At 42.8% G+C, this 25,817-nt stretch overlaps 2 protein-coding genes across 8 annotated transcripts in view; one reads left to right on the forward strand and one right to left on the reverse strand.

Annotated features, from left to right (window-relative positions):
• LOC101163081 (potassium voltage-gated channel subfamily A member 7-like) lies at positions 1–18,529 on the forward strand. Of its 3 annotated transcripts, XR_002873632.1 has the most exons (5): positions 1–354; positions 710–1,461; positions 4,482–5,501; positions 13,061–13,119; positions 13,213–14,283. XR_002873632.1 is itself a non-coding variant. In XM_004071222.4 (3 exons), the coding sequence occupies exons 2-3, from the start codon at positions 760–762 to the stop codon at positions 5,415–5,417; spliced, it is 1,638 nt and encodes a 545-aa protein (XP_004071270.1). In that variant the 5' UTR covers positions 2–354; positions 710–759; the 3' UTR covers positions 5,418–7,921. The 3 variants fall into 3 exon arrangements, 1 of the variants encoding a protein (XP_004071270.1); XR_002873633.1 differs by lacking the exons at positions 13,061–13,119; positions 13,213–14,283 and adding an exon at positions 18,355–18,529; XM_004071222.4 differs by lacking the exons at positions 13,061–13,119; positions 13,213–14,283 and having other exon boundaries at positions 2–354; positions 4,482–7,921.
• Positions 10,134–25,817, reverse strand: part of LOC101167791 (excitatory amino acid transporter 2) — a 23,546-nt gene continuing 7,862 nt past the window's right edge. For 3 of the 5 annotated variants that reach the window (XM_011477795.3, XM_020705058.2, XM_020705057.2), the window contains 10 exons: positions 20,034–20,186; positions 19,228–19,380; positions 18,668–18,921; positions 16,775–16,880; positions 16,538–16,664; positions 15,091–15,324; positions 14,345–14,539; positions 12,460–12,594; positions 11,918–12,350; positions 10,134–11,734 (listed from right to left, as the gene is read on the reverse strand). In XM_011477795.3, coding sequence (XP_011476097.1) covers positions 11,528–11,734; positions 11,918–12,350; positions 12,460–12,594; positions 14,345–14,539; positions 15,091–15,324; positions 16,538–16,664; positions 16,775–16,880; positions 18,668–18,921; positions 19,228–19,380; positions 20,034–20,181 — 1,992 coding nt within the window. In that variant the 5' untranslated portion in view covers positions 20,182–20,186 and the 3' untranslated portion in view covers positions 10,134–11,527. Of the gene's footprint in view, positions 11,735–11,917; positions 12,351–12,459; positions 12,595–14,344; positions 14,540–15,090; positions 15,325–16,537; positions 16,665–16,774; positions 16,881–18,667; positions 18,922–19,227; positions 19,381–20,033; positions 20,187–23,797; positions 23,918–25,817 lie in introns of those variants that run through there. The other 2 variants (XM_011477796.3, XM_020705059.2) reach the window with 2 other exon arrangements.

Genomic DNA, 25,817 nt, shown 5'->3' on the forward strand with positions numbered 1-25,817 from the left:
TAGTGGGTCAAAGATCAGATTTCGCCCCGCTGCATTCTCCGGGTGCCGCACTTGAGCGTGAGAGAGAGAGGGTACAAGTGAAGACACCAAGTGACCTACAGACAAGCTCAGCTTCACCCAACGCCGCAGCAGCCCCCCGTAGGAGCTGCACCACCGCCTGCGCCTCCTCCCCGCAGCTCATGAAGGAGCCAGGATTTAGAGGGCTTTCCCCGACATTATGGTGGGAGGATAATGCAGCAAGGCAAAGGAGAGGTTCATCTCTGGAGGCACCTGGAGGTGAAGGTACAACTGTAGAGTCATGATGACTCAGACGGAGTGATTATCGGGAATCAGGAGAAAGTTGGCAGCAAAAAGGTAAGAAAACAAAGAAAAATGGGGTAAAATAGGAGAGTTAAAAGTTAAAAAAAATAGCCCTTAAGGCTTGTTTAGAGACACAGTCTGGGTTAGAAAAGTTGTGTTTTTTAAGATTTCCAAAGCCTAAAAAGTATGTGTGGCTGAAAAAAACGGTGTTCACACAGCCAATGATAATCAAGTTTTGGTGAGGCGCTTTGTGATGCTGAAAATCATCTCTTCTATATGGAAAAATAGATTTCTGGGACACAGAGATGAGAAACCTTACAAAGCACAAATGTGGAATGGTTGATTTTTAAAGTTTTTGTATCTATCTGCTCCTCATGTTTTGTGTTTTTACTTTCCCCCCCCCCGTCAGATAAAAAGGCCCAAAAGTCACCAAAAGAGGTAAACATCTGGGGGTGAGAAATGCACAGTCAGGATGAGGGAGGAGGTACAGACGGAGGAGGAGAGCAGTCAGCGGAAAAGCAAAAAGCCGAGGAGGCCAACAAGGATCAGAAGCAGAGTAAAGATGAGTCCAACAAGCTGGAGAGGGAGAGCAGCGAGAAGGAACCAGGGAGCGGGAGCAGGAGGGAGAGCCGCCGGGCCGGTCCTCCCAGGATGGGCTGGGCTCTGAGCGACCGCCTGGCCATCAACGTGTCAGGGATGCGCTACGAGACCCAGCTCCGGACGCTCGCCCAGTTCCCGGACACGCTGCTGGGCGACTCTCAGCGCCGCCTTCGCTACTTTGACCCGCTGCGTAACGAACTGTTCTTGGACAGAAACCGCATCTGCTTCGAGGCCATCCTCTACTTCTACCAGTCGGGGGGGAGGCTGAGGAGGCCTGCAAACGTCCCCCTGGACATCTTCATGGAGGAGCTGCACTTCTATGAGCTCGGAGAGGAGACCATCGACCGCTTCAAGGAGGATGAGGGCTTCCCCAAAGAGGAGGAGAGACCTCTGCCAGCCAAAAAGTGGCAGCAGAAGATCTGGATGCTGTTTGAGTATCCAGAGTCTTCCGGTGGAGCGCGGATCATCGCCATCATCAGCGTCATGGTCATCATCCTCTCCATTCTCATCTTCTGCCTGGAGACTCTGCCCGAGTTCAGACAGGAGAAAGAGCGGAGGGAGGTGAGGAGCTTTCAGGGGTTTCGAAGACGAATGCGTAGGAGGTTAAGACTGCAGGATAATAGAATCAACACAGAACCATTCAAAGCTTAAAGTAAATGAAGGTTTTTGAACTGAATCCGATCCAGGTGAAAGCCGTGGAGACCACGGGGAGGGCAGTGAAACCGTAGACGGAAAGCAGAGAAACGAGGAGAGGGCAGATTTGCAGAGATGCTATAAGCCTGTCAGAGTCTGCAGGTATTTTTGCATTAGGTCGATACTTTAAAATGCAGTGAGAAGAAGGAGCAAGAGAGGGGCTTAGAAGATGAGAAGCAAGTGGCAGGGTAGGAGAACGTGTCTCACGTTACCACTTGCAGACCTGGAAGAGCTAAATATAAATGCAGAACAACCCTTAGAGCACATCAACACATAAACCCGTGTCCATATTAAAGAGCTGTGGCTGAGACCGGCATGAAAACCAGGCCGAGAGATCAGCGTTTCTGATGACGGCTGCAGAACCACCTGAACGTGTAGCATCACTCTCACAGTCAGCTGTGGTTTCTCTGCACATAATCACTAAAGAGGACATCCAACAAAAGGCTGAATACACAGCTGCTCTAATGTAACCTGCTGTTCACCACATGGAAGCTCTCAGAAACTGGATCAGGTTTGGTTTCTCAACAGATCCACATGACTGAACCAAAGTCTGGAGCAGAGCAAAACGCTGAAGCAATTTGAGCAATGGCCATGAAAACTCAGACGTTACAATGAAACGCAGACAGTGGAAATGAAAAAAAAAAGGGTTTAATCAAACCCACATGAGTTTTGTCAGTCTGCACTGCCCCTTGTGAAAAACCTCAGTACTCTCAGTATAGCAGCAGACATGAGGACACGACCTGATGGGCGAAGTGAAACGGCTCCCTTTCCATTTTCAAGAGTCCGTCCAGCTGAAACCAATAAACTACAATACATCAGTCCTGCTATAAATCCTCATTTCAGGCAGCTGAAATGTTAGGTTGGTTCCGCTGGATGTTGATGTTGGAACACGCAGTTCCCTTTGTTCATCTTGTTTCCGAGGCTAAGGTTAATAACAAAACAACATCTATTCCAATTAAAGCACAAACACACCACGAGCCAAGAAAATGGCCCCAAAGGAATCAGCATCTCTCTAATCAGGAAGGTGGAACCGCTGCCGCATTTGACTCCTTAGATTCTGACGAATCCGTAAACGGTTTAGAGCAACAACAAAAACCTGAATTTATTTCAAATCTCCTCCTTGATCTGAGGAAAACAACAACAGCTGGTTTGAAAGAAGTGTCAGATGCTCGTAACACAAGCCACCGTCACATGAACTGGATGTTTATTTGTCTGTTTAAATATAGAGAAAGTGACTTATATATAAAAAGTGACATATAAAAGTCTGCGGAAAAACATTCAAGCTGGGAGAGTGAAAACGGAGAGCAGGCAGAAGTTAACACAGTATCACAGACCTCATAGCTTAAATGTGCTGAGAACATGTCTCCATCATAATCGTACTCCTGTTTACACTGCTATAAACATCGTATCCATAGAGATAAGCCCCACCCCTAATTTATTCTAACATTTACACTGCTAAATGTTGTTAAAACCATTGACTGTACATGACAATTGGACCGAGTGACCCCCCATCCTTGGCATTCCAAACAGGAAATACCCGCTGGCTCCAAGAAGCAAAAAGTCCCATAAACCTCTATAGAAGAACAAACAGCTGTTATTATGTCAATCTATTGGTCAGAATAACCATTCTCGCTTTGATACTTTTTTTTCACATGTGTTGTGTAGATCAAGTTATAAACTGACCAATCAGATGGCTCAATAACAGTAGGTTGAGTCTGCTGCCCCCCACGTTTGACAGATTTTGTGTAGCCTGGTTTAAGTGATAGGGGTGTGGACTACCAACAAGCTCACTCCTGATTGGAGGGAGTGGCTGCCACAGCAGGCAGACTCAGACCAATCACTGCTCGCTGACAAGTTCTGGCTTCCAACGTGGCGACTGAATTTTTTTTTCTCAAATCTGTTTTTATTGCAAACAAAGAAAGTATTGTTACATACATGATAAAAATGAAACAAAGATATAGTTTCATATTTGCAAGACAACTTGGCCAGTTTTTTCTTTTCTTTTTTTTTCCAAACACCACTGTCCCGTCTCCCCACCCCCACAAAAAAGGGAAAATAAATAAATGAATAAATCTGAAAAAATAAAATAAAAAGAAAGAAAAAGGAACCCCCTCGAACCCCCCTCTCCATAGTTTGCAAGACAAGGGTATGATATATCTTGTCCAATATAACAAAAGCATATCTTTATGTGATCAACTCGATGGCCAAATCGATCAGCCAAGTGGCAACATAAAATAGAGAAATATAGTAACATATATAGCTGATGTGATATTTATACGTAAGGGAAAGGAAAATAGTAATAATAATATTAACAATGCTAATAATAGTTAAGAATAGTTGGAATATTTTAAACTATAAACTACTGAGATGTGATGGTAGAATGTGAGGAGGCCTCAGGTAGAATTTGCCAAAGTGACCTAAAACCGGAACCCCCAAAATTTGTCCCTTGATCCCCGAACTGAATATTTTATTTTTTCAAGTTGTAATATTTGCATAAGATCCGTCAGCCACTGGGACACCCTGGGGGGGTCTTTAGATTTCCAGTGCAATAATATACGGTGCCTTGCTATTAGTATAGCAAAAGCAAGAATGTCTTTGTATCTGGGTTTTGGTGTGAAACACCAAATATGGCTGCTTCTGCACCAGTCTGCATCTGATAAAGTTTTAAAAATTTTAGACAAATAATTCACCAGCGCAGAGCATGACCAGAACATCTGTTGTGTCGACTGAATTGACTTCAATTGGTTGCAGCTGGAAGTAAACCATTTTTTATGAGTGACACGACGCTCACTGAGTCCAGGTGTCAATGATTAAAACTGTCATTCGGTGAAAGACAACACGTTGCTTCTGTTTGGGTGACCACTTGTGCCTCATTCTTTGTCTTGCAGCAATACACCATCACCCCTCACCCCACCATACCCAACGAAACCGTCCAGGTCCCGCCAAAGTTCACCCCCTTCCACGACCCGTTCTTCATCGTGGAGACCATCTGCATCTGCTGGTTTTCCTTCGAGCTGATTATGCGCTTCATCAGCGCTCCGAGCAAGATGAGCTTCTTCAAGGACGTCATGAACGTCATCGACTTCTTGGCCATTCTGCCTTATTTTGTCACAGTGGGCACGGAGCTCGGCAAGGACAAAGACACCCAGCCCTCGGTGTCTCTGGCCCTCATCAGGGTCATCAGGCTGGTGAGAGTCTTCAGGATCTTTAAACTTTCCCGTCACTCCAAAGGCCTACAGATCCTCGGTCAGACCCTGAAGGCCAGCCTGCGGGAGCTGGCCCTGCTCATCTTCTTCCTCTTCATCGGAGTCATCATTTTCTCCAGTGCCGCCTATTTTGCTGAGGCGGACAGTCCAAACACGGCCTTCACCAGCATACCTGAAGCTTTCTGGTGGGCGGTGGTTTCCATGACAACGGTGGGCTACGGTGACATGTGCCCGATTACGGTTGGGGGAAAGCTGGTGGGCTCCATGTGCGCCATCGCAGGCGTGCTCACCATCTCCTTGCCCGTGCCCGTCATCGTGTCCAACTTTAGCTACTTCTACCACAGAGAGATGGAATGTGAAGACACCAGAGAGTACCACCACGTCTCCACGTCCGTCTGGGAGAAGAGCGAAGAGGACGGAGACGAGGACGACGAGGAGGACGGAATGGACGAAGATCCGGAGAGCATGTTGGATTACGCACCCCTGTACGGGCAGAATAGGGCTATGTGCCCTCCACTCAATGGGACCCTCATGGCTGGGGTTTGCGGCGGACAGGAAACAGGCGACCCTGTGACCTTAAGGTTCTGTCCCAAGGAACCCTTGGTTACTCAGGTCTGACAATTTTACACTTTGCTGCAGAAAAAGAGGGAAAGTACTGCCAAGAAAACAAAACAAAAAAACTTCAACACTGGGAGAAACCAGGTTTGAAACGTTGATTTTTACGTTTTGTGTGAACTTATGGAACGAAAAAAATCTAAATGTGTTAAAAACATTTCGTCTCCAGCTGCAAAGCATGGGATGTCTGCCTCTGCATATCTGTTTTATCAGACATATTTAATTGTAAATGATAAATGTTGCTCTAAAAGTGAACATGACAGGAAAATACTGTAAAAGTTACTTCTTCTCAGCTGTTATTCAAACTTTAAAGTTTGTTTCTGCCTTTGTGTGCAGCAAATCTGTAATTATTCCGATCATCGAGGTAAAAGCTGTTTCTCCTCACTCCTATTTTTTATTTTCTGATTGTACAAGTCTGTGGTGCAAAAATGCGGATGCACTGAACGTCTGGACAACAGCGTAACGAACGCTGCACGTGCTGCACATCTGTGAGTGGAAGTTCACTGATCAGTCCAGCATCTGTCCGTGTGCATGTGTGGCAGTGGTTGCAGGTGTTAAAGCTCAGCTCGCCACAGTCAATGTGGCAGGAAAGTGTTTCTGCATTCTCATGCTAACAAGGGCAGAACAGAGATTCTTCTCTTCTCTGACAGCGCTGCAGAACATTTTGGTCGACCACAGACCAGTTTAAAGACCAACTCCGGTCATTTTTTAATCTATCAAATCGTTCCCAGTGGTCTTTTAATTATGATGATGGGGTTTTTAGCCAAAATCTAATAAACAGTCTTTTTCTAAGTTCTGCAGAGCAATAGTAGTAGTGCCTCCTCCTCCTCCCCATTACTGAGAGCTCTCTGTTTACATGCTCTCCTGCTAGCTTACAGTTTTTTGTTTTTTTTTTCTTTATTGATGCAGAACAAAAGTGACATACAGCAAAAGAACAAGGAACAATAAGCTGTACATCAAATGTTCAAAATAAATGCCAGGGGATATACAAGCAAAAAAATAAACTTACACTAAATTATACAGCTGAGCAAGGTGATACGTTTTAATAGCTTTTTTGTTTGTACTGGGGGAAATGGAATGTAAGTAACATCTAACTTGGGCTAGTAAATCAAGAAAATTAGGAGCTTTATTGCTGAATTTAGATTTGTGAATATAATTCTTGGTTAATAAAATTAGAAGATTTATTAAATAAAATTGAGATAAAAATGTCTTATCATAATTAATGTAACCAAATAAGATGTAAGATGTAATAAGATGCTTACAAAAAAAAGAAGGCGAGCAATATTGGAGCCATCCAGCTGTATAGTTTGGAGCCAGATGGATCTATTTGTCTGCAAGTGGATGCATCAGAGTGGAGCGGAGGAGCAGGGAGCTTGTGGCCTGCTGAATGTATTTTCCATGTCACAAATAAGCTCTTTTTTTCAAATGGCATTATTTCATCTGCCTCTGATGCACAATGAAATGCAACTTAGAGCTTAATTTTCTTTGTATAGGTCCTCCATCATCAGAAAAAAGCCACGAAAGTGTGAGAAAAACACCAAAACCTCAAGAACACGCACTTTTTGCTGAGTGACTAATCCAGCAACAAAGTTGATTGGATGATCAAGATTTTAAAAGTCAGCAAATCTCAAAGTTTTGTCCCAACATCAGTAAAACTCCTTATATAGCTGATGAAGCAAAGACTTCAGCTGTTCTTGCACTGGATGGACTTAGTGAACCCACAAAGGACTTTTTGTCGCACGAAGAGTCTATGGATGTTAGGAAAGCTGTTCTGAAACGGTGAACTCTAACTGAAACATGGTTTCCCATCATAACACCGGGTTTGGGGAACAAATGCAATGCATTTACCTGTCTTCACATCTGTTTCACAGCAGCTCTTTCCACGGTTTGCACATCTGGAAACTCTTGTCTCTTTCTCCGCAAAGAAAAAGCTGTAATGTGTCTGCACTAAACTGTATTCGAGTTACAGCAAATTTCCTGTGATTGTATTTTTGAGAACGCTTTTGCACAATGTTAAAAAATAACCAGTTAAACAAGACAAGTACGAAGGCAGAAAAAACACGCGTGTTCACGCTTTTAAACTTCTGGAACTGAACAGACACTGGTAAAAAGACAGGACCACCACCCAAATAAACCCGGAGCTATTGGTGTGCAGTGTGAAATTTAAATCCAAATTCCTATTTGCCTCTTACTTCTTTCATTTCTGTCAAACTGTCAGTGTTTGTAACGTCCACACACATAAACAAATTGATTTCTATCCTGATTTCTAAAGGGAACGTCGTGGAAGAAGCTACAAATGAGTTTTGGAAACAGGAAACCAGGTGATAAGGAAATGAGATGTTTGATCTTGCTTAGCAGGACGTGTTTGTGAAGCTTTTTAAAAAGTATATTTATGTTGGTTTGGCTGTGTGAATGATGAGAAGTCTGAATCCTCAGGGTGGAAGAAGCTTTGTAATTAAAAAGGTCTTTCTTTACTTAATAAAGACGGTGTTTTATCACTCCGGCCAGAGATTTTTGGATTCCTTCCATGCGATCTGCTGTGCGGTGACTTTTTCTTTAGAGATTTTCAGAAGATTGGATTTTTTCGGTTGATGAGACTGTAAAACCTGGGGGAACCTAAGCTCTCCTCAGCTGCACGCCATGAGTAATCCTGCCTCTAGATGTCAGACTGAGTCGTAAAACGGCGGTGCAGGTCAGCCTGGTATGCGTCCTCGCTGCCTGTGGCTTTGATTTACTGTAATGTGACATGAAAGACTTCAGAGGATTCAATCCAGCATCTGTCATCTTGAAATGATACCACTCATTTAAACCACACCATCAGGAGGGTTTATTTAGGGTTCCTTTCTTCCTCTGCTAGCCAGAAAAGGATTAGCTTCTTGTGCTTGAAGCAGCTGAAGTTATTTTAAAATATTCAAAACATTTAGCAAATCTAGTTGTATAAAAAAATATAAATAATTCAGTCAAAACCTGAATTATTTGGGCTTGGAAACTCATCTGGTGTTTCCCCTGAATTCAAATTTGAAACGGAATAAAATTCAGAATTTAGTCTTTTTGTAATTAGCTTTAAATGTGACATAAGACTAAGTACACTTTGACTTATTATTGTCTGATATATTATTTGAAAAGGCTAAACCATATGCATCATATTTTTGAATTAAAAAAAGGGAAAGTTATTTTAAAATAACTTTAGTGGACACATTGTGTCCACTAAAATCCTGTCATTTTTCAAATCCTGATGGTAAACAACATTTACATGTCAGGATCTGTGTTCCTTAAAGAGCAAGTTAGACCAGAATCCATCAGAGTTGGAACAGAGGAATGCTGCATCGGTTTAACGGACCGGCTAATTTGCCTGCGGGGGACATAAAAGTAATGACACAAATACCAGACGAGAAAGGGCAGAATATTCTGGTTTACTGTGCAAAAATGCATCGACTCAACTAGAGTGTTTCTCACCGATCACAGTTGTCAAAAACTCACTCCGATCATCTTTTGATCGGTTATCAAAGCGTTCCCAGCGTCTTTTTAAACTATGATTATGCCGTTTTTAGCCAAAATAAAAAAAAACTGTCGTTTTCTAAGACATAGTTCGGCAGTATTGGCATGATTTCATTAGAAATTGGCCTCTTAGTTGGTGCTGAGCAACCCCGTCCCCCGTTCCCCTTCCTTTTGCTGAGAACTTGAAGCAAGGAGGCCAGAGGCGTATTTTTGGCATCACAAATAAGCTTTTTTTTTTCATCTGCTCCTGATTCACGACAGAAGAAACACTCAGAAATGCAATTTTATGCTTAATTTTCTTTAAATGTGTCCTCCATCATCAGAAAAATGGCACAAAAAACACAATTTTGCATTGGAGTTGGTCTTTAAAAGTTTAAATCAATCCACCAGGTAAAATGGTGGATGTAAAAGTGTTTAGACATCAGTATTACACATGATATGGGTGAGCTCCATATTGCTATATTTACCCAAAGTGATCACAAAAAACAAAAATATTCAGTATAATTCAGTAGTTTTCAATTTATACTTTTTGTGTTATTTGGGATTCCTTAGGAATACCCCAGATGTCACTTTCATGTTTTTTGGGAGCAAAACCTCCAGATCTAGAATTGTAATTTTTTTCCCTAGTTTTTTTTGTAGAGATGTTCTTCCTGGTTTGGGAGTAAAATCACCAAAGTCTCTGGGGCTTTCTTCAGTGAGGTGAGGACTTCAGAGCAGATGATGCTCTCATATTCTCTCAGATGACTATAGTGATTAAATTCCTGCCCCCCCCCTGCGCGCTGGAGAAGCTACAGAGCAGATTAGTGCTTCACCAACACTGTTTAACCAGAGACGTCTGGTCTGCTCTCTGCAGAGCACTGGCCTGCAGCTCTTCACCTTTCACCTCGCACAGCCCTCCTGTGATGGACCAGAAACTCACGTCAGTCCCGCTCGCAATTACCCACTGTCCTTATGCTGTCTGGGAAGAATGAGATAGAATGACGTCTTTCTGGCCATCTGCTGCCCCGCCACTTCCCTCGCCATCGTCACTCTCCCCTGCCTTACCCATCTCTCTGAGAGGATTAGAGCGCTGCTGTCTCGGTGTCTTTGTTTCATCAGCGCACAAGTTGAGCTCAGTGTGCGCCGTGTGCTTTTCCTCAGTGTCTATTGCGACTTTTCGATCCAGTTATTTCTTTGCCTGCAGGATTTTCCGAAACGCAGAAAAAACCGGGAAGACCGCAGTAACTTCAAATAGAGCTCTTAGATTTTATTACATACAATATTATTAGTATTATCATTATTATTACATACAATATACACACCACCTGCACCAACCGCTGAATCTGAAGGAAATCTCATCTATTGAGGGACATAGTTTGAAATAAAAAGGCAGAGGAGATCAAGAAAGTAATTCGCAGAGATGAAAGTCCAAGAAATAAAACTAACATATGCAAACATAAGAATTTAAACAGCATTTTTGTAATACGCATGATTGCACACACCCTACCATAAACACACACACACACACACACAAAAATAACTTTTAGATTTCTGACAATATTAACAGAAACAGTGACTGCAGCAGGAGAAAAGAGGAAGAGAGCAAAGGATGAGAATGAAAAAGACGCAGGAAGGTGGAGAACTGTAGAAAATTACTAATCAGAACCACGAAACCTTTCCATCTCCCTCAGAGCTTTGAGAGAACGTCCCACTGAAGGAACCAGCTGCGTGCTACAACAGCTTGGTTTCTAGCCACCAACTGAAACCAAAATCCCAGCTGTTTTAAGTTTTATCCATACAAAACTTAACATTTACAAAAAAAGAAGAAAAAAAAGATTCTTTTGAATCAAATGTACAATTATAAACAGACCAACGGCATCCAGTTAAAACTTAGTGAAACGTTTTAACTCCTAAAAGACAGGAAAACCCAATTTAAAACTTAAATTTAGAGAAAAAAGCTGAACATTTTAACTTCTATACTTCTGTGTATTTACCTGAAGAGTGGCCAGAGGAAACTCTAGAAAGCTTTCTGTGTTACCCGATTTTTAAAGTGTTTTCGGGTATCGAACTACTCTCTTTACAGCTGATATTTTGATTAGACGGTCAGACTGTTTTTTCTGCACTCCTTGTGTTTTCTTAATTGGAATCATTTCTTGGCATCGGACTTCTGAAAAAAAAAAAAATCAAAAAACTGTCACTGAAAATGGACACAGAACTAGTCAACACCACTGAGGCGTTAACATGTTTATATTGATAATAACAATCCAGGAAGTTGAAAACGTTCAGGTAACAGGAAACATCAAACCAGTTAGTTTTTATTGCAGATGTAAATCAGGACAAAATCACTCTAAACAAACCTGTAAGAACTTGTTTCATGAAGATTTGATTCAGCAAACCAGAACTTTACTTTGGTAAAGTAGTGCTCTTTTAAATCAAAACAAACTTCTTTATTTATAGTTTCTCTGAAATCGTTTTCTGAATTAATTTACTCATTCTCCCGCATTCAGATAATATAAATATTGTTTAGATATTCAGTCAAATTCCCTTTTCTGGATCCAAACAAAGATCCAGAAAGGAGAAAAATCGGGGTTAAAACCAAGACATTTCGGGAAAAGCCTAATTCTGATTAAATCGAATCACGGCAGGTCACACGGCGGGATGGTGTGTCGTCGATCGTAAGCGGTATCGTCACTCTCCTCGCCGTCGCTGAGCTCACACAGAACCCGGTCTCGCTCTTCGTCCTCTTCGGTTTCGCTTTCTCGCCTCAGTTGCTCCCGCTCACGTTGCCGCTCACGTTGCCGCTCTCGTTCCCGCTCTCGGTGCGAGCGCGGCGGCATGGAAATCTGAACACAGACGTCACGCCTCCATTACTGACCAAAGCTTTGCAAGCACAGATCTTACATTTATAGACCCAGTATTTAAGAGACTGTTTGAAATGTTTTAAATAAATATTTTGCTATTTACTTATGTCACCCAAAAATATAACTAAAACGGTTTCCAAGTATACTTAAAAAAAAGATGATTACCTGGTTGTCATAGGTGGGCAGGGGGCTGTAGCCCTGCTCCGTCCTGCGGAGCAGGCGGGGCGAATGAGTACGGAGAGGTCGAGGAGAATGGGAGCAGACGGAGCGCGGGGAGGGAGAACGGATGGAGTGAGGTGACGGGGATCGGATAGAACAAGACGGCGAATGAGGGATGGACTGGGAGGCAATGTGGCTGTGGTGGTTTAGTTTATGGGGGCGCGGAGAGCGGGGCGGCAGCTCCGGCGGTTTGAGAGGGTCAACCAGGTCCATCTCAGTGAGAATGGGAGGAGGAGGGATGAAATCCAGCTCCCCTTCCGGATGGAGCAATTGCATCTCTGCTGCATCCAGATCAGCCAGCTCCCCTTTGGATAAGTGATACACGATCCCAGCACCGAAAGAGTCGCCCACCACATTGATGGAGGTGCGCATTCTGTCCCTGAACGGACACAGACAACGAGCGGCAGGAAGTGAAGCGGTGGAGTCCCTCCAGAGCAGCACCTCTGCAGCAGTTTCTAATGCAAATGCAGTCACAACACTGGACTCACAGCAGCCAGTCGACAGCAATCAGCAGGCTGATGTCCTGGGTTGGCAGGCCGACGGCCGTCAGGATCAGCAGCATGGTTACCAGTCCGGCGCTGGGAATGCTGGCAGCTCCAACACTGGCCAGGGTGGCAGTCATACTGAGGAGGAAGAGGGACATTTCAGTGCTGAAGCGACGTCTGCTTGATTTATCTGAAAAGATCATGCGTTATAGAAATGATAGATTTTGAAGCCACTGGGATGGAAGAACCCCAAAAAAGGAACAAATCTTGAAACAATCAAGAAAGTATGCAGAAAATGTGTCCGTCTTCCATCAAATTAATTGAATTAGTAAAAGAGCCACTTTGGAGATCTTGTTCATTCTGCAGAGTTTGACTCAAAAAATAAAAAGAACCACAAATGTTACTCGATTACAGTTAACCTAAAGAAGAAGAGCTTTTTCTATAGTTAGACGACTTTAACATCACACTTACAAATACAGTATGATTGCCTGTTTCAGTACAGCTTTTATAATATTATAATCTCAGCAAAGAATGTTCCTGCAGATCATTTAGTAGCAGAGAATCTGGTGTTTATGTACATTCTTTTTTTCTATCCGAAAAACAGGCAACGCTGAGGACTGTTCTGCCCACAGCAGTATGAAGGAATGCAGCTTGCTCTGACATGTAAGCAATTATAAGAATTACCAGTTCATGTCAGGCTCAGATGTGACTGCGAGGCAGTTTGGACTCTAAATCGTGTTATCTCCACCCCAACAGCATTTATCTGATCTAAAGCTGGGCCTGCTTCTGACGGCTCCCATCGTCCCCCTGACCGAGAACCTCATCCACCCCTCAATACGGACCACGTTTATCACGGATGCACTGCAGAATGCATATTAAAAACGCAGACTGTTTCATAAAAAAAACAGTTATTGACAACGACACAAGAATCCCCCAACCATAACAAGCTGAGTCTGAGCCAAGCAGACTGGATCCAATTAGGGTAAAAGTTTGGCAGAAACCTAAACATTTTTTTTTAAACTCATGTATGTGATGGAGAAACAGCTGTAGACAGGAGAAAATGGACATAAAAAATATTTGGGAAAACGTGAATTCGTATTTGAATGTTTAAACTTCTAAACAATAAAGTTTTGTAGTTTTCAATGGATGCAGACTTAAAACAAACAGATTGTGCATTAAATGTGACATAAAACACAAACTTTTTCACCATTTTAGAAAATTTTATAAACTAATTTTAATTGGTTTAATTTGTTAAATTAAAAAAAAAAACTAAAACTACTATTAATACATTTTATTTTGAGTTGAAAAAATAGTTGCAGTGTTTTACTCGTAGAAGTAAAATATTTTGCTAAATATAGGATTTAGTTGTTTTGTCTACTGGATCGATAACAAGAATGTTATTTTTGTCAGTGATGTGATCAGCAATGGCCTCAGGTTTATGCCACAAAAGGGCTTTTTAAAATAAGATGAGATCAGATTAAGAAAATGACGGAGCCTTTCCCACATCAGCTGATTGGTCGGCTGTTTGCTGTTTTGCATATAATTGAGAATGTGGTGCGTGTCAAAACGAATCCAAACTAATGACTTCCTGTTTTCTCTGGAAGCTGGGTTGCAGCGCCGCCACCTCCAGCCTGGCTCTTCCTCCGTCTTCATCTGTCCTCGCCGCCTGCGGCTATCTTGAATGAACTGGTTAATGCGGTCTTTGTGGGAAAAGCGTCCGTGGCAGGTGTGTTGAAAGGCTAGCAGCCATAAATAAAAGTGTCACATTTAAATTGGAAAATAATATTGTATGCCTGAAGTTTCCTCCGGAGGGCGTACATTCTATTGTAGTTTGTTTAAACTAAAGCGGAAACACAAGCAATCAAATAACACAGAGCAAGAGGCAGACCTGACTGTGACAATTTGTCCACTGTCCAGGTTTATGTCGTTCATCTGGGCGATGAAGATGGCCGCCACAGCCTCATACAGAGCGGTGCCGTCCATGTTGATGGTGGCACCTATGGGCAGCACGAAGCGGGTCACGCGCTTATCAATCTTCAGGTTTTCCTCCAGACAGCGAAAAGTGACCGGCAATGTCCCAGCGCTGGAAAAAAAACAACACACACACACAAAAACAAGAGAAAGTCAGAGGAAAAGACGCAGCTGAAATGGAAACGAGCAGACAGGTGGTGAGAGGGGAGAAAGGTGAAGGGGGCAAAAACAGGCCACAAGGCAAATAAAAGGCAGCAGAAACTCCAGTTGGCTGACAGCCTACACCTAACAGCTGGTGACAGCCACTGTTTCAGTCCTCCAACATGTGAATTAAAGGAACTGGAATCCTAGCCCCGCTAAGCTCGGGTCATAATATAATTACAGACAACACTGATAGGATTATCCATTTTCACTAAAGCCTCAATAAAGTGCCAAAATGACAGTTGGTGTCAGCAGAATCCAGGCAGGCCAAGCCAAGCAGTATACAGTAGCGCCAGTTAGGCTGCTGGCAACTAATCCGAAGGCTTAGGCATCCGAAATATGTGGTCTGTCTGACATGGACTTGTCCATGAAAGCCTCCGCTCACGCACTTTTGGCTGTGCTGGCCCAGCTCAGCAATGGACAACTTTGGTGATCATTCTCCGATCGATCACATTGGCATACCTGCTCGCAGTGCCCAGAGCTGTGATCCATGCCTGGAAGATTCCAGAGTAGAAGGCAAAAGGGCTTTTTCTGGTGATGGCGAAGAAAATGGCGGGGAGGATCAAGCCGCCGTGGATCACGAGACCCACGATGACGGTCACCATGTACATGCCCAGCTGCCTGGCTACCGTCTCCAAGTCTCCAATAGCTGCGATCTTTCCTGCAATCAGGGAGGAAATGCCAACAGGGGAGTACCTGCACAGAACAAGAAGCAAAGATCCGGCTGGACGAGGAGATGCTTTCTGACGCATTTAGAAAAAACAAAAAACGTAAAATAGCAGTTTGCATGCATGTCCTACTGCTTTTTAAAGTTTTTGACAGATGCTTTTATTCTTCTTTTAGAGAGGAACTACGTATCCCACCATTTCAGCTTTTTAATGATGCACAAATCAGAGATTTTATAAATAATGAAATAGAGTAGAATAGTAATTAGCACTGAGTCTGATCAAATAATCTTCTTTATTGCCAGTGAACGTGATCCGCTCGTAGATCTCCAGGTTCCAGCTTCAGAAAGCAGTTGATCCCATTCATGAATACAGACAAACATTGTTTTCCCTCCTGGCCCCGCCCCCCCAGCCTCATCCCGACCGCGGCCTGCTTCAGCGGGTCAGCTGTGTGGCGAACGCCGGGGCAGTTGTTTTCTGGAGAGGCAGCATGTGTGAGTCAATGGCTTTTCTCCATGGTTCTGTATACACGGGCCTCTGTGATTGGTTTGCTCCACAGGCCCACTGAGTAATTTGTTTATACTGAGTGAGTGATGTGGAGCTGACACCATTCCTTTGGTGTCCAGCTGCACATGTGGATGGCCCAAAAGAGATGTAAGACAAGCATCCTGCTGTTTTTCTTCAGACCAAAACCCCCCCTCTCCTGGTCCCGTTCCAGCTCAGAGTGCTGATGTTCTCTTTCCCTGAAAGACCAGCCATGTTCCTGCGAATCCTCAAGACGAGCCCTACTTTTTGAAGGCACGCTCATCCTTCCGCCTCACGGCTGTCTGCTTTCTACTCTGCTGCCAAGTGGCTCCTCCACATCAGTGGATCCATTACATCTTGGAAATCGTCCACCCCAGATCTCATGGGAGTCCTCCACATTGTTCCGGGCCCCGACCTCTGCTACTCCCCGGCTTACCGCAGACTCCAGCGTGTCCCAGAGAATCCCTCTCCTTCCCCATCTGTCCATGTCCTTCACCAAAACTTCTTCTCCTCCTCCTCGTCTCACTGTCTGACTAACTTGGCCGTTCCCACAGTTCGCCTGATGAATGCAAGGCTGGGGCTGATCCATCACTGTCGCTGACCTCTGAGGGGTATCTTCAGCACGTCAAAGCCAAGCAGCCAATGGCAAAGAGACACAGAAGCAGAGACGGAGGGAACGCACGCATGCAAAAAACACACCAATGCACACAGACACTGACCACATGATCATGGAGACCATCGTCATGATTATTTCATTCAAGATGTTGAAGAAGTCACACATGATCTTGCCCCGCTCGCCCATCCTGCCCATGCAGATGCCAAAGGTGATGAAGAAGCCAATCAAGCCTTAGTGAAGACACGAAGCAGCCAATCAGCTAAACATGCAGGTTTCAAGCAAAACAAAAAAGACATAAAATGCAGCAAAAGTCTTTCCACTCTGACTTTCACCAACTCACCGAGGACATTCATCCCCCATTTGTATTCCAGTTTTTTTTTAACCACTGAGACGGCCTCAGATTGGTTTGACGGAACCACCTGCACTGTTTTCACCACCGTCTGAACCTACAAGACACACAGAAAAACATCAAGAACGCTCAATAACCCAGGTTAGGAGGATGGGAAAGATCCAGATGAGAATGTTGGATTTTTTGCAGCCTCAGCTGCTGCAGAACTGACAGTGATTTGTGTTTAAAGAACAAACGGAGAACAAGAGATTCTCACATAAAAACAACATTAAAAAAAAAACATTAAATGGAAGACAGTCTCTTCCTGCGTTGACTGCCACTCCTTTTACGACCCAAATGAATTCCTGATGAGTTTAAACAAAAGAAGCAGTAAAGCAGAAACGCAAAGAGAGGTTCAAGAAGGAGAAAACCTGATGAAAAAACACAAAGAGAGAGTAGGGAGTCAATCAGGTCTGGTTTGGCAGCTTTCTCTACTCACTAGTAGACACTATACTAACGCAAGAGGCTGACCTCAACCTACTTAAACAGGACAGAAGGAATCATTTAGACAGACCCAACTTAACAACAAACAAGACATGAGAGGATGAGCTATGGGACTGATGATGGTGTGTAGGAGCGTTTATTCCTTAACTGATCTCAGAGAGATCAACACAAGATTCCTTCATTATTCTGCTCAAAACCCAGAAGAAACCTGCTGGGATTCCAGCCAGAGCTTTGGTGGAAAACCTGGAATCTTCAGCTCAACCTCTATTCCTACTTTGAAGACCCATTTCCATGGAAATTGTGTATTTTGAACACATTTTTGCGGCATTTTTCTAGTGAAGGAGGTATAATAGGAAAATTAAGCACTGCAAGTGTGTGCCAGACTGGCGACCTGTCCAGGGTGTACCCCCCCCCCCCCCCCTTGCCCCACAGTAACCGAGACCGCATGGCAACCCCGTGACCCCGAAAGCCTTAGGGGGGTTTAAGAAAATGGATCGATGGAAGCTTAAAATTGAATTTCTGAGTATTTCTTTATTTAAATTGTTGTGAATAAGCAACAGAAGAAAAAATACGTTTTGAAAAGGGTCGTTTTTGTGACATAGAAAATACGCTGGGCGGGTCAAAGCATCCTGCTCTGCGACGGGTAGGGGAAGGAGGTGGGGTTGCTACACGCCAACAGTCCCGCCCACAAGGGACATCATGAGAATGGTACCATTGTCGTATGTGAGGTAAGAGTATCGTGAAGTATTTGTAGGCATAATGTAAGTTAGGCGCACTAGGTGAATTTTTAATGAACTCCTGCCGCTCTGCAGAAACTATGTCTAAGAAAACAACACAGATTCTTTGTATTTGCGTTAAAAACTGCATAATCGTGATTAAACAATCACTGGGAATGCTTTGAAATTAGCTCAAAAGATGATCAGAGTGGGACTTTGAGATGTTAAAGATCTTTAAAACCAAGGACGGTTTTTGCTTTATAGCACTTCTAGGAGAAAGATGTATTTATTGGTTTTTTAAAACGGTCTGCTAATGATTGAAACCATTGATCCACATTCAATATTTTATCTTCAATTTTTTTCTGCCCACAGGGAGCCATAATCTCCAAACAGATGACAGCAAGGCAGAACAAAACGGGTCACAGTGAAGGATAACTTAAAGCACATGTCGAAAAACAACACAGAACTTCAACATTAATCTGTGGCACAACAGCAGGCAAATGTTTAACAATGTAGAAAAATAAAAACCATGACAGACAATGATTATCTGCATTTTCTCCCAAGATTTCCTGCCTTATAAAGTATTTTCCTGATGAGTTTATTGCATTTATTGAGTTTATATTTATCAAATTATGTTCTAATTGTAATTAAGAAAAACTAAGAAAAATAGAAAAACTGGGAGTACCTGTTGGATGCAGGCCTGCACCAGATTCTCGGGGAACAGGTTCCTAATCAGATCCAGGAAGGCATCCAGGCTGCTGACCTCCTGGTTCTTTGTTGCTGTGGATGCGGTTCTTCCCCTCAGCTTGGGGTTACCCGGGTGGATTCCCAGCACCAGGATCACCCCCAGAACGGCAGCGATTACAGTGGTGGACATGTAGTACACCATGGCTCTGCTTCCCATCCTGCCACTAGAACGAGCATCAAGACCGGCGAGACCTGAAGGAGGCGGGGGGAAAGGTTTAAGAACCATCTGTGGTCTGTCTCACCAGTTTAGGGAGATGTTTTAGCAGGAAAATCCATATAAACTAATGTTTCATTTGCAGTTTTTTTGCACATTTTGTTCAACTTCACATACAAAAATAGGAACTAAATTAATTTCTCCAATACGAATCAGGCCTGTCACACAGGAAAGGATTGGAATGGACCAACTTTGAGCAGAAAAATATCACATCGTCAGCATCTACAGCTGATAAAAAACAAAAATAGCTGAATTTGGTCTTAGGATGTGTGTGAGTGGCTCGCCTGTGATGAGGCTGGAGATGATCAGAGGCAGGATGAGCATCTTCAGCATTCTCATCAGGACTTCTCCAGGAAAGGAAACCATAGTGAGGGCGGACAAGTCTGTCACCATCATGTACCGCAGCAGCATCCCAAACACCACCCCCATAACGACACCTGAGAAAGGAAAAAAAAAACATTTATGTCCCCTTTGTAAGGTTCAGTTTGAAAAAGAAAGAAATAAATAAATAAAATAAATGTTTTTTTTTTTTTTTTTTACTGTAACAAGAATGACGAAGATGTCAAGTGGAAAGTCTTTCCTGTATCGGTTTAGAAGGCAGGCAAATGAAAAGTACGGACAACCACATTGACTATATTTGTTTAGCTGAAAAACTCAGCAAGTCCTCGGTGAATCCAAAGTCCCGGCCTGTTAGTTTACATCTGCCGTGTAAAGGCTCTCTGACTAATGAGAGCCATCTACTGTAATGTAAACAGCTTCATATCGGAGTTTAAATCTTGGTGACAAATTACAGACAAAAATAACACACTTCTCAGCGTCGCAGGGATTTTTTTCTCTTTTTGGATTGAAAGCCCAGCTATGGCAAAACATAGCAAAGTGTTTACAGAAACCGACCGAGGACAACAACAATCCTATGGTGTCTCACGGGAAAATGGTCACGGACTACGCTTGCATGTGGTAAGATTTTCTGCAAACCAAGCTGGATGAAAAAGCAACTAAATCTTCATCTGAATTCTAGCAAACTAGTTAAAGAGGTTGGGATTTAGGATACACTGAGGTGGGAATGGTTTTAAAGAACGCTCCTGCGTACCGAGGACAGTGAGACCCAGAAGGAGGTTGTGAGTACTGCGGCTGCAGTGGCCTGCATCTTTGTAGGCTACATCTGTGTTGTCATCACGCTGCGATTCTTCCTTCTCCTTTGCGGTGTTGGATTGGTTGGTGGCTGGTTTGTTTGTCATCCTGCCTGTGAAGAGAGGCCGACATATCTGTTTATTCTCAACCGGATGCATTCTTGATGATTCAATATCCTCCAGACTTGCTCATTCGTTTAGACTGTGAATGGTGCATCGATTACTATGAAATCCTGCATAAATTTGACTTTTTACTATAATAGGATTTCTGTTTGATGCAGTCTCTGCTTAAAAAGTTTATTTAGATTGATTTAAACCTCCTTATTCCTGACTTTTTCTGAATGGGATTTGGGAAAAATCCAAGAGAACCTGGTTCTCTTCAGGTTCTGAGAGGTAAAGACGCGTGACTGCAGGCAACCCAAACACAGCAGGCATCGGCTAAACAACTGAAGAGATGTAATCTATCCGTGGCCCTCTTAAATCGTGGAGAGGAAGAAAAACTTGGTATGGAGCTGATCCCACGCGACGCTAATGCATATGAAAGATGAGTCAGCTCCCAGCCATTTAGCACAGTGACAGCATCAGTGATTAGTATCTAAACACAATTAAAAAAAACAAAAAACAACATTGCACTTCAATATTTTTCCTTCCCTTTCTTTTTTATGCACAAAAAGTCACAACTTCAGTCATTAAAAGCTTTTAATTTGAAAATTCTGACTCCATCCAATGAGCTTCCTCTTTGATATATCCACCACAACATGGGATGTTCTCTTTTTGTAACGGTAACACTGCAAACGAGGATAACACAAATTATTCAGTTTCTAAAGCGTCAGCTGGAGATTCATTAGACAGAAGCTACAAAACAAACAACACCTTCTCAAAAAAGGAAATTTCATGACACAAAGCTTCAAAAGCGTCCACCATGTTCAGTTTTGTTACTCTTTAGGTTTTAGTTCATCCACCAAACTTCTAGTGAATATGTGCAATGTGAGACACAGTCACTACAGACGGCAACCAGATGTTTGACTTTTCTGACATCTCATGACGTGCGGCGTCTCGTGTGTCCTTGCAGTCTCAGGTCAGGGACATGAGTGTGAGACGTTAGCCGGCTGAGGAGTTAGAGGCGACTGAAATCGTCTTATTTGATTTTCTATATAGAACAAATGCAAAGGTCACTTTGGGGTTACATCAACAACAGCAACACTGGTATTAAACTTTCACCCTTTCTAATGATATTCTCACATGAAACAAAAACCCTCAATGTGTTTTTTTTTAACTTTATTTAAAATCGTATTGCGTCAGGAAAGGCATCCGGCGTAAAACATTGCCAAGTTTACCATGCGACTTGTTCGCTGTGTTATGGAGAGAAATTAGACTCAGTCGGATTTGTGTGTGCGTAATTCTTGATTTGTGCGTAAATTAGGATTTGTGTATGCATATTCTTGCTTTGTGCGTGCGTAAATTAGGATTTGTGCATAAATTTGGATTTGTGCGTGAATTGTTACTCACATAATACGTTTTGTGTATAAGTTAAAAAAATGTAAAATTAAAAAAATACAAGATGCAATTTACGTATGCACAAATTAAGATTACAACAGCTTGAAACTACTTACACACACACTTCTTTAAAAAACACACACGAATCCCTTGTTACGCACACACGAAGCCAAAGTTACGCACGGATCTACCGTGAGACTATTTTCACGTCTCACAAATTCGTCCGTAAGTGCTGCGTTTAAATACCAGTGGAATGCTCGGTCATTAGAATTTTCCTATCAGCCTTCCCTTCTACGTATTTCCTTCAGTGGGTGTAGCAGGGCTTAAAAAAACTTTAAAGGAAAATAAAAATTATTATCTGAGAATATGACGTTCACTTTTAAAGGCTAATATATATATTAAAAGTATATTATTCTCAGAGACACCGAATTGATACAAAATGCGTAACAGGAACGACCAGTAGGGGGCACTGTTTTTTTTCTTCCGGAAAAATCAAAGGCAGTCAGACTGAGAGAGTCACGGGAAGAATGGCGGCCCATCTCGGTGGTCAGCGCCCCGAAGTAAGTAGCCTCTATGTTCAACACTAACATCTACTGTCTTCATGTATTGATTGAGTCATTGTCTGGATACGTTTAGAATTGAAGGCTGATAGGAAAATTCTAATGACCGAGCATTAAATACCAGTGGTATATGGTATATTAAATACCTTTGAAAAGTTAGTTTCATCTGAAAATCTACAGCAGAAACAGAACAGTAAGAATGGAAACATTCACGCTGTTTTATAGGAAAGATGACTTCTCTATGAGTAACCTAGTTTAATATGTTACTAGTTGCAATCCCGGACGAGCCCCAATTTCATGTTGCACCCCAGTCTAGGGCATTGTAAAAGTACGCACCATAAAAGAAAATATAAAAGAAAACAGGCAGAAACTACAATCCGAAAGTACAAAAGACAGAATTTTGGCTGTAAAGTTTACACCGCTCTAAAAAGTGTTAGTTCACATGCTAGGAATCAATGAAAGGTACTAATGTGTGAGAGAATCGTCCACCTCAATGAGATCCACGAGCACAACATTGCTGTTCCTTTTTTTGTGAAAGGACATTTTGGCTGACAGGCCAAAAGGTTGATGTTTCTTCAAAGAAGCTGACGATTTAAGATATTCCAGCTGATTCTCAAAACAATACAATGTCAAACTGAATGTAATGTAATTGAGTGATGGAAGGATCGCCATGGCAATGACGGATGGTGTCTGAGGTGCCTGGACTGCCATCATTTATGAGGCACGTTGTCATGTTATTCCACTCAAGCTGAGAGTTTAAAAACGTTGATCTTTCCTCTAAGATAATCCAAAACCTGCCCGATATCCAAACCAATTCTTTATAAGTAATAATTGCAGATATTTGGGTTGTCCATGTTTTCGGACAACCCAAAAATCTGCAGGTCAACCCCCTCGTACAGGCATGTGTGACTAAAGCCTTATTGGGTTGTCCAAGCACGTGGAGGGACGTAGACAGAAGTGGCTTTCCTTGAGGCTCATATGGTTTCCTCAAGGGACGTCATGAGAATGGAACGCACCATTGTCGTATGTGTGGTAAGAGTATCGTGAAGTATATGTAGGGATAATGTAAGTTAGGCGCACTAATGACGTACGGGTGACGATGTTGTGAGGTGATCTTACGTCGCACTCTATTTGTGGTAGTGTGCACATACTAGCTTCTTACTGACCAAACGCAAATACGGTATGTGATACATAAGTGGCGGAAGGACACCTGTAGGATGTCCACACAGACGTCAGTAATTGTTTAGTTTCCCTTATTTTTAACAGTCGGGCTTCATGATAGGAGCACATACTACATAGGACAGTTGTGATTAAGGCATGAAGCAAACTCTCAGCTCATAAATATGTACTACCTCCGAAGCATTCATTCCAAACTGGCACAAAAAAGCTTTCTAATGGAAAATATCTTAACTAGTCTTCTCATTTAAGACGTTTCGAAGACACCACAGCTGCCACCTCCCCACAATCTATAAACACATCTGGGGAGTAAGGCAGTCGGGCCAAATCCATGTGACAAGAACAAATTCACATTTACGAACGGTCGGACTCGCAATCAGACGAGAGTATAATCCATCAGCTTAGCAGACGGCATTGTCTGTGTCTGTCCTGGTGAATTTTCCACATTTGTTCACGGAAAAAGTGAGGCAGGAGCGGACAAAAGATCTCACCTACTGGTTTGTTTGCCTAAGGCTTCATCTCTATCACCTCCTGCCCCCTTCAGCCGTGTTTCCGCTCCTCTTTTCTCGGAGGCAAAGATGGCCACTCCACTCCACGCCGTCAGATTGCCGGCGTGATCTGAGATGGTACATTTTCAGGGCGGAGAATTTACTGCCAAGTTTCAATTGCAGAGATGTAATCCTCTGTGAATGGAGTACGGGGAAGAGAGGGGGGAGGGCGTTCCAGTGTTCTAGTCTTCACAAATCCTCTTTCCAATCTTTACATCATTCTGAACATTGTTCCACATAGTTGTTTGTCAAACACTAAGCCAGTTACCTTGAAATGAATTAGTGGACAAAAAAAACTCTCTTTTCGGGACAAAAGGGCCACTTGCACGGTGGGAGATAATCTGTCATAGTAAAATTGAATTATTTCAATCTTTTTTTTCTTTCATTTTACAGTTATGGTGCACAAGGTGAGAAAACGCTTTTCCAATAATAAGGCCTAAACATGAACAAAACACCAGTAAAGCAGAGAGGTTTTTAGGACGTGAGAACAGACTCAAGGACCCAAAACTGGACTGCAAATCTGTCCTCCATCCTGAGCAGACAGATTATTTCTCTGCTCCAGGAAATGTCTGAGCTGCCTCAAGACATGACATAGCTGGCCTCGAGGAATCAACCGTCGGCTGAAGTGATAAAAACTGTCTGCCTCTCAGCAAAAACAGAAGCAGCAGATGCTGTGCAGAGTGTCGAAGCGGCATCCAGGACAGGAAAAAAACTCACCACAGCAGACAGCATGGGTGAGAAACAGAATTCTGACGAAGGCCTTCAGAACTGTGAGGCAACTTCCAGTGAATCCGAGTCGAAACGTTGCACGACTCTGCCAGGTCGACTCCGATTTGTAAACCGGTTTTCTGCCGGCTTTGGAGTCACTTCTGATCTTATCCTCAAATGTGAAACAACAGACGAAACCCCACGCGTTGGCTCATCAAAAAGGAATTTCGATTAAATATTTTTGTGTCAGAGGTAATTTTTTACATTCTTGTGAAGTTATTTTTTACATATTCCTCCTTACAAACAGGCCTCACTTTAAAATGGTTCCCGCTTCTTCTTCTTTTTAAATGTGCTTTCCAGTTGTTCAAATCATTCCAGGACAGATTTATTTTTTCAACTTGTACATTTTTAGGTGCTGCCATTTCACGCTGAGAGCAAATATTGACATCCTCTGCATGTAAAGATGGAAAACTAACGGCGGGTTCATTTTATTTTCATCAGTGCTGGATGAGGCGTTGCCTCCCCGAGCAGATTTTGTCTAAATTTGCCGACTTGTGCTCTAAGAATACACAACGTGGCGTCATAATGTTTTTCGGACACATCTGTGTTCATCACTGGGGGTGTGCATGGGTGTCTCAGAGGATTATTTCCAATGCTTGATTGTTTGGTGTGAGCTTTGCAAAGGGATCGAGATGTAATCCCCACCCTGCCCCTCCACAACCCATGTGCGTGGGGGGGGGGGGGGGGGGCAGTGCTGCACAAAAAGACAGGACACTAAGTGCTAGTAAGGGAATCCATGCAATGACAGTGTCTGATGATTTTCTCTTTGACAAAAGTATATCGTCCATCGTTATCTATAAATTCCCATTAAATCAAATTGTAAAATGTCAGCTTTATTTCTTAAACATTAAAAATTTTACATTTTTGTCAGCAAATAAAAAAAAGTATTTGAAGTCCAACTCAATCGTCTTTTCATCTACTTGATTGGTTATGCAGCTTTTAGCCAAAACCAAAAAAAATGTGTCTTTTTGCAGGATAGAGTCAACTGCAGAGCATCAGGAGTTCATTCGAAATTTGCCTCTAAGCTGCGGAGCAACTCCGCCCCCCCTTCCCTTCCTAGTTGCTGAGAGCACTAGATAATTTCTATCTCACAAATAAGATGTTTTCCAAATGTCATTTTTTTTTGGTCTGCTCCTGATTCATTCATCAGAAAAATCTCACAAGAACATGTTATCAAAACCATTTTCATCGGGGT

This window comes from Oryzias latipes, chromosome 8, assembly GCF_002234675.1.
Source record: "Oryzias latipes chromosome 8, ASM223467v1".
Lineage (NCBI taxonomy): Eukaryota > Metazoa > Chordata > Actinopteri > Beloniformes > Adrianichthyidae > Oryzias > Oryzias latipes.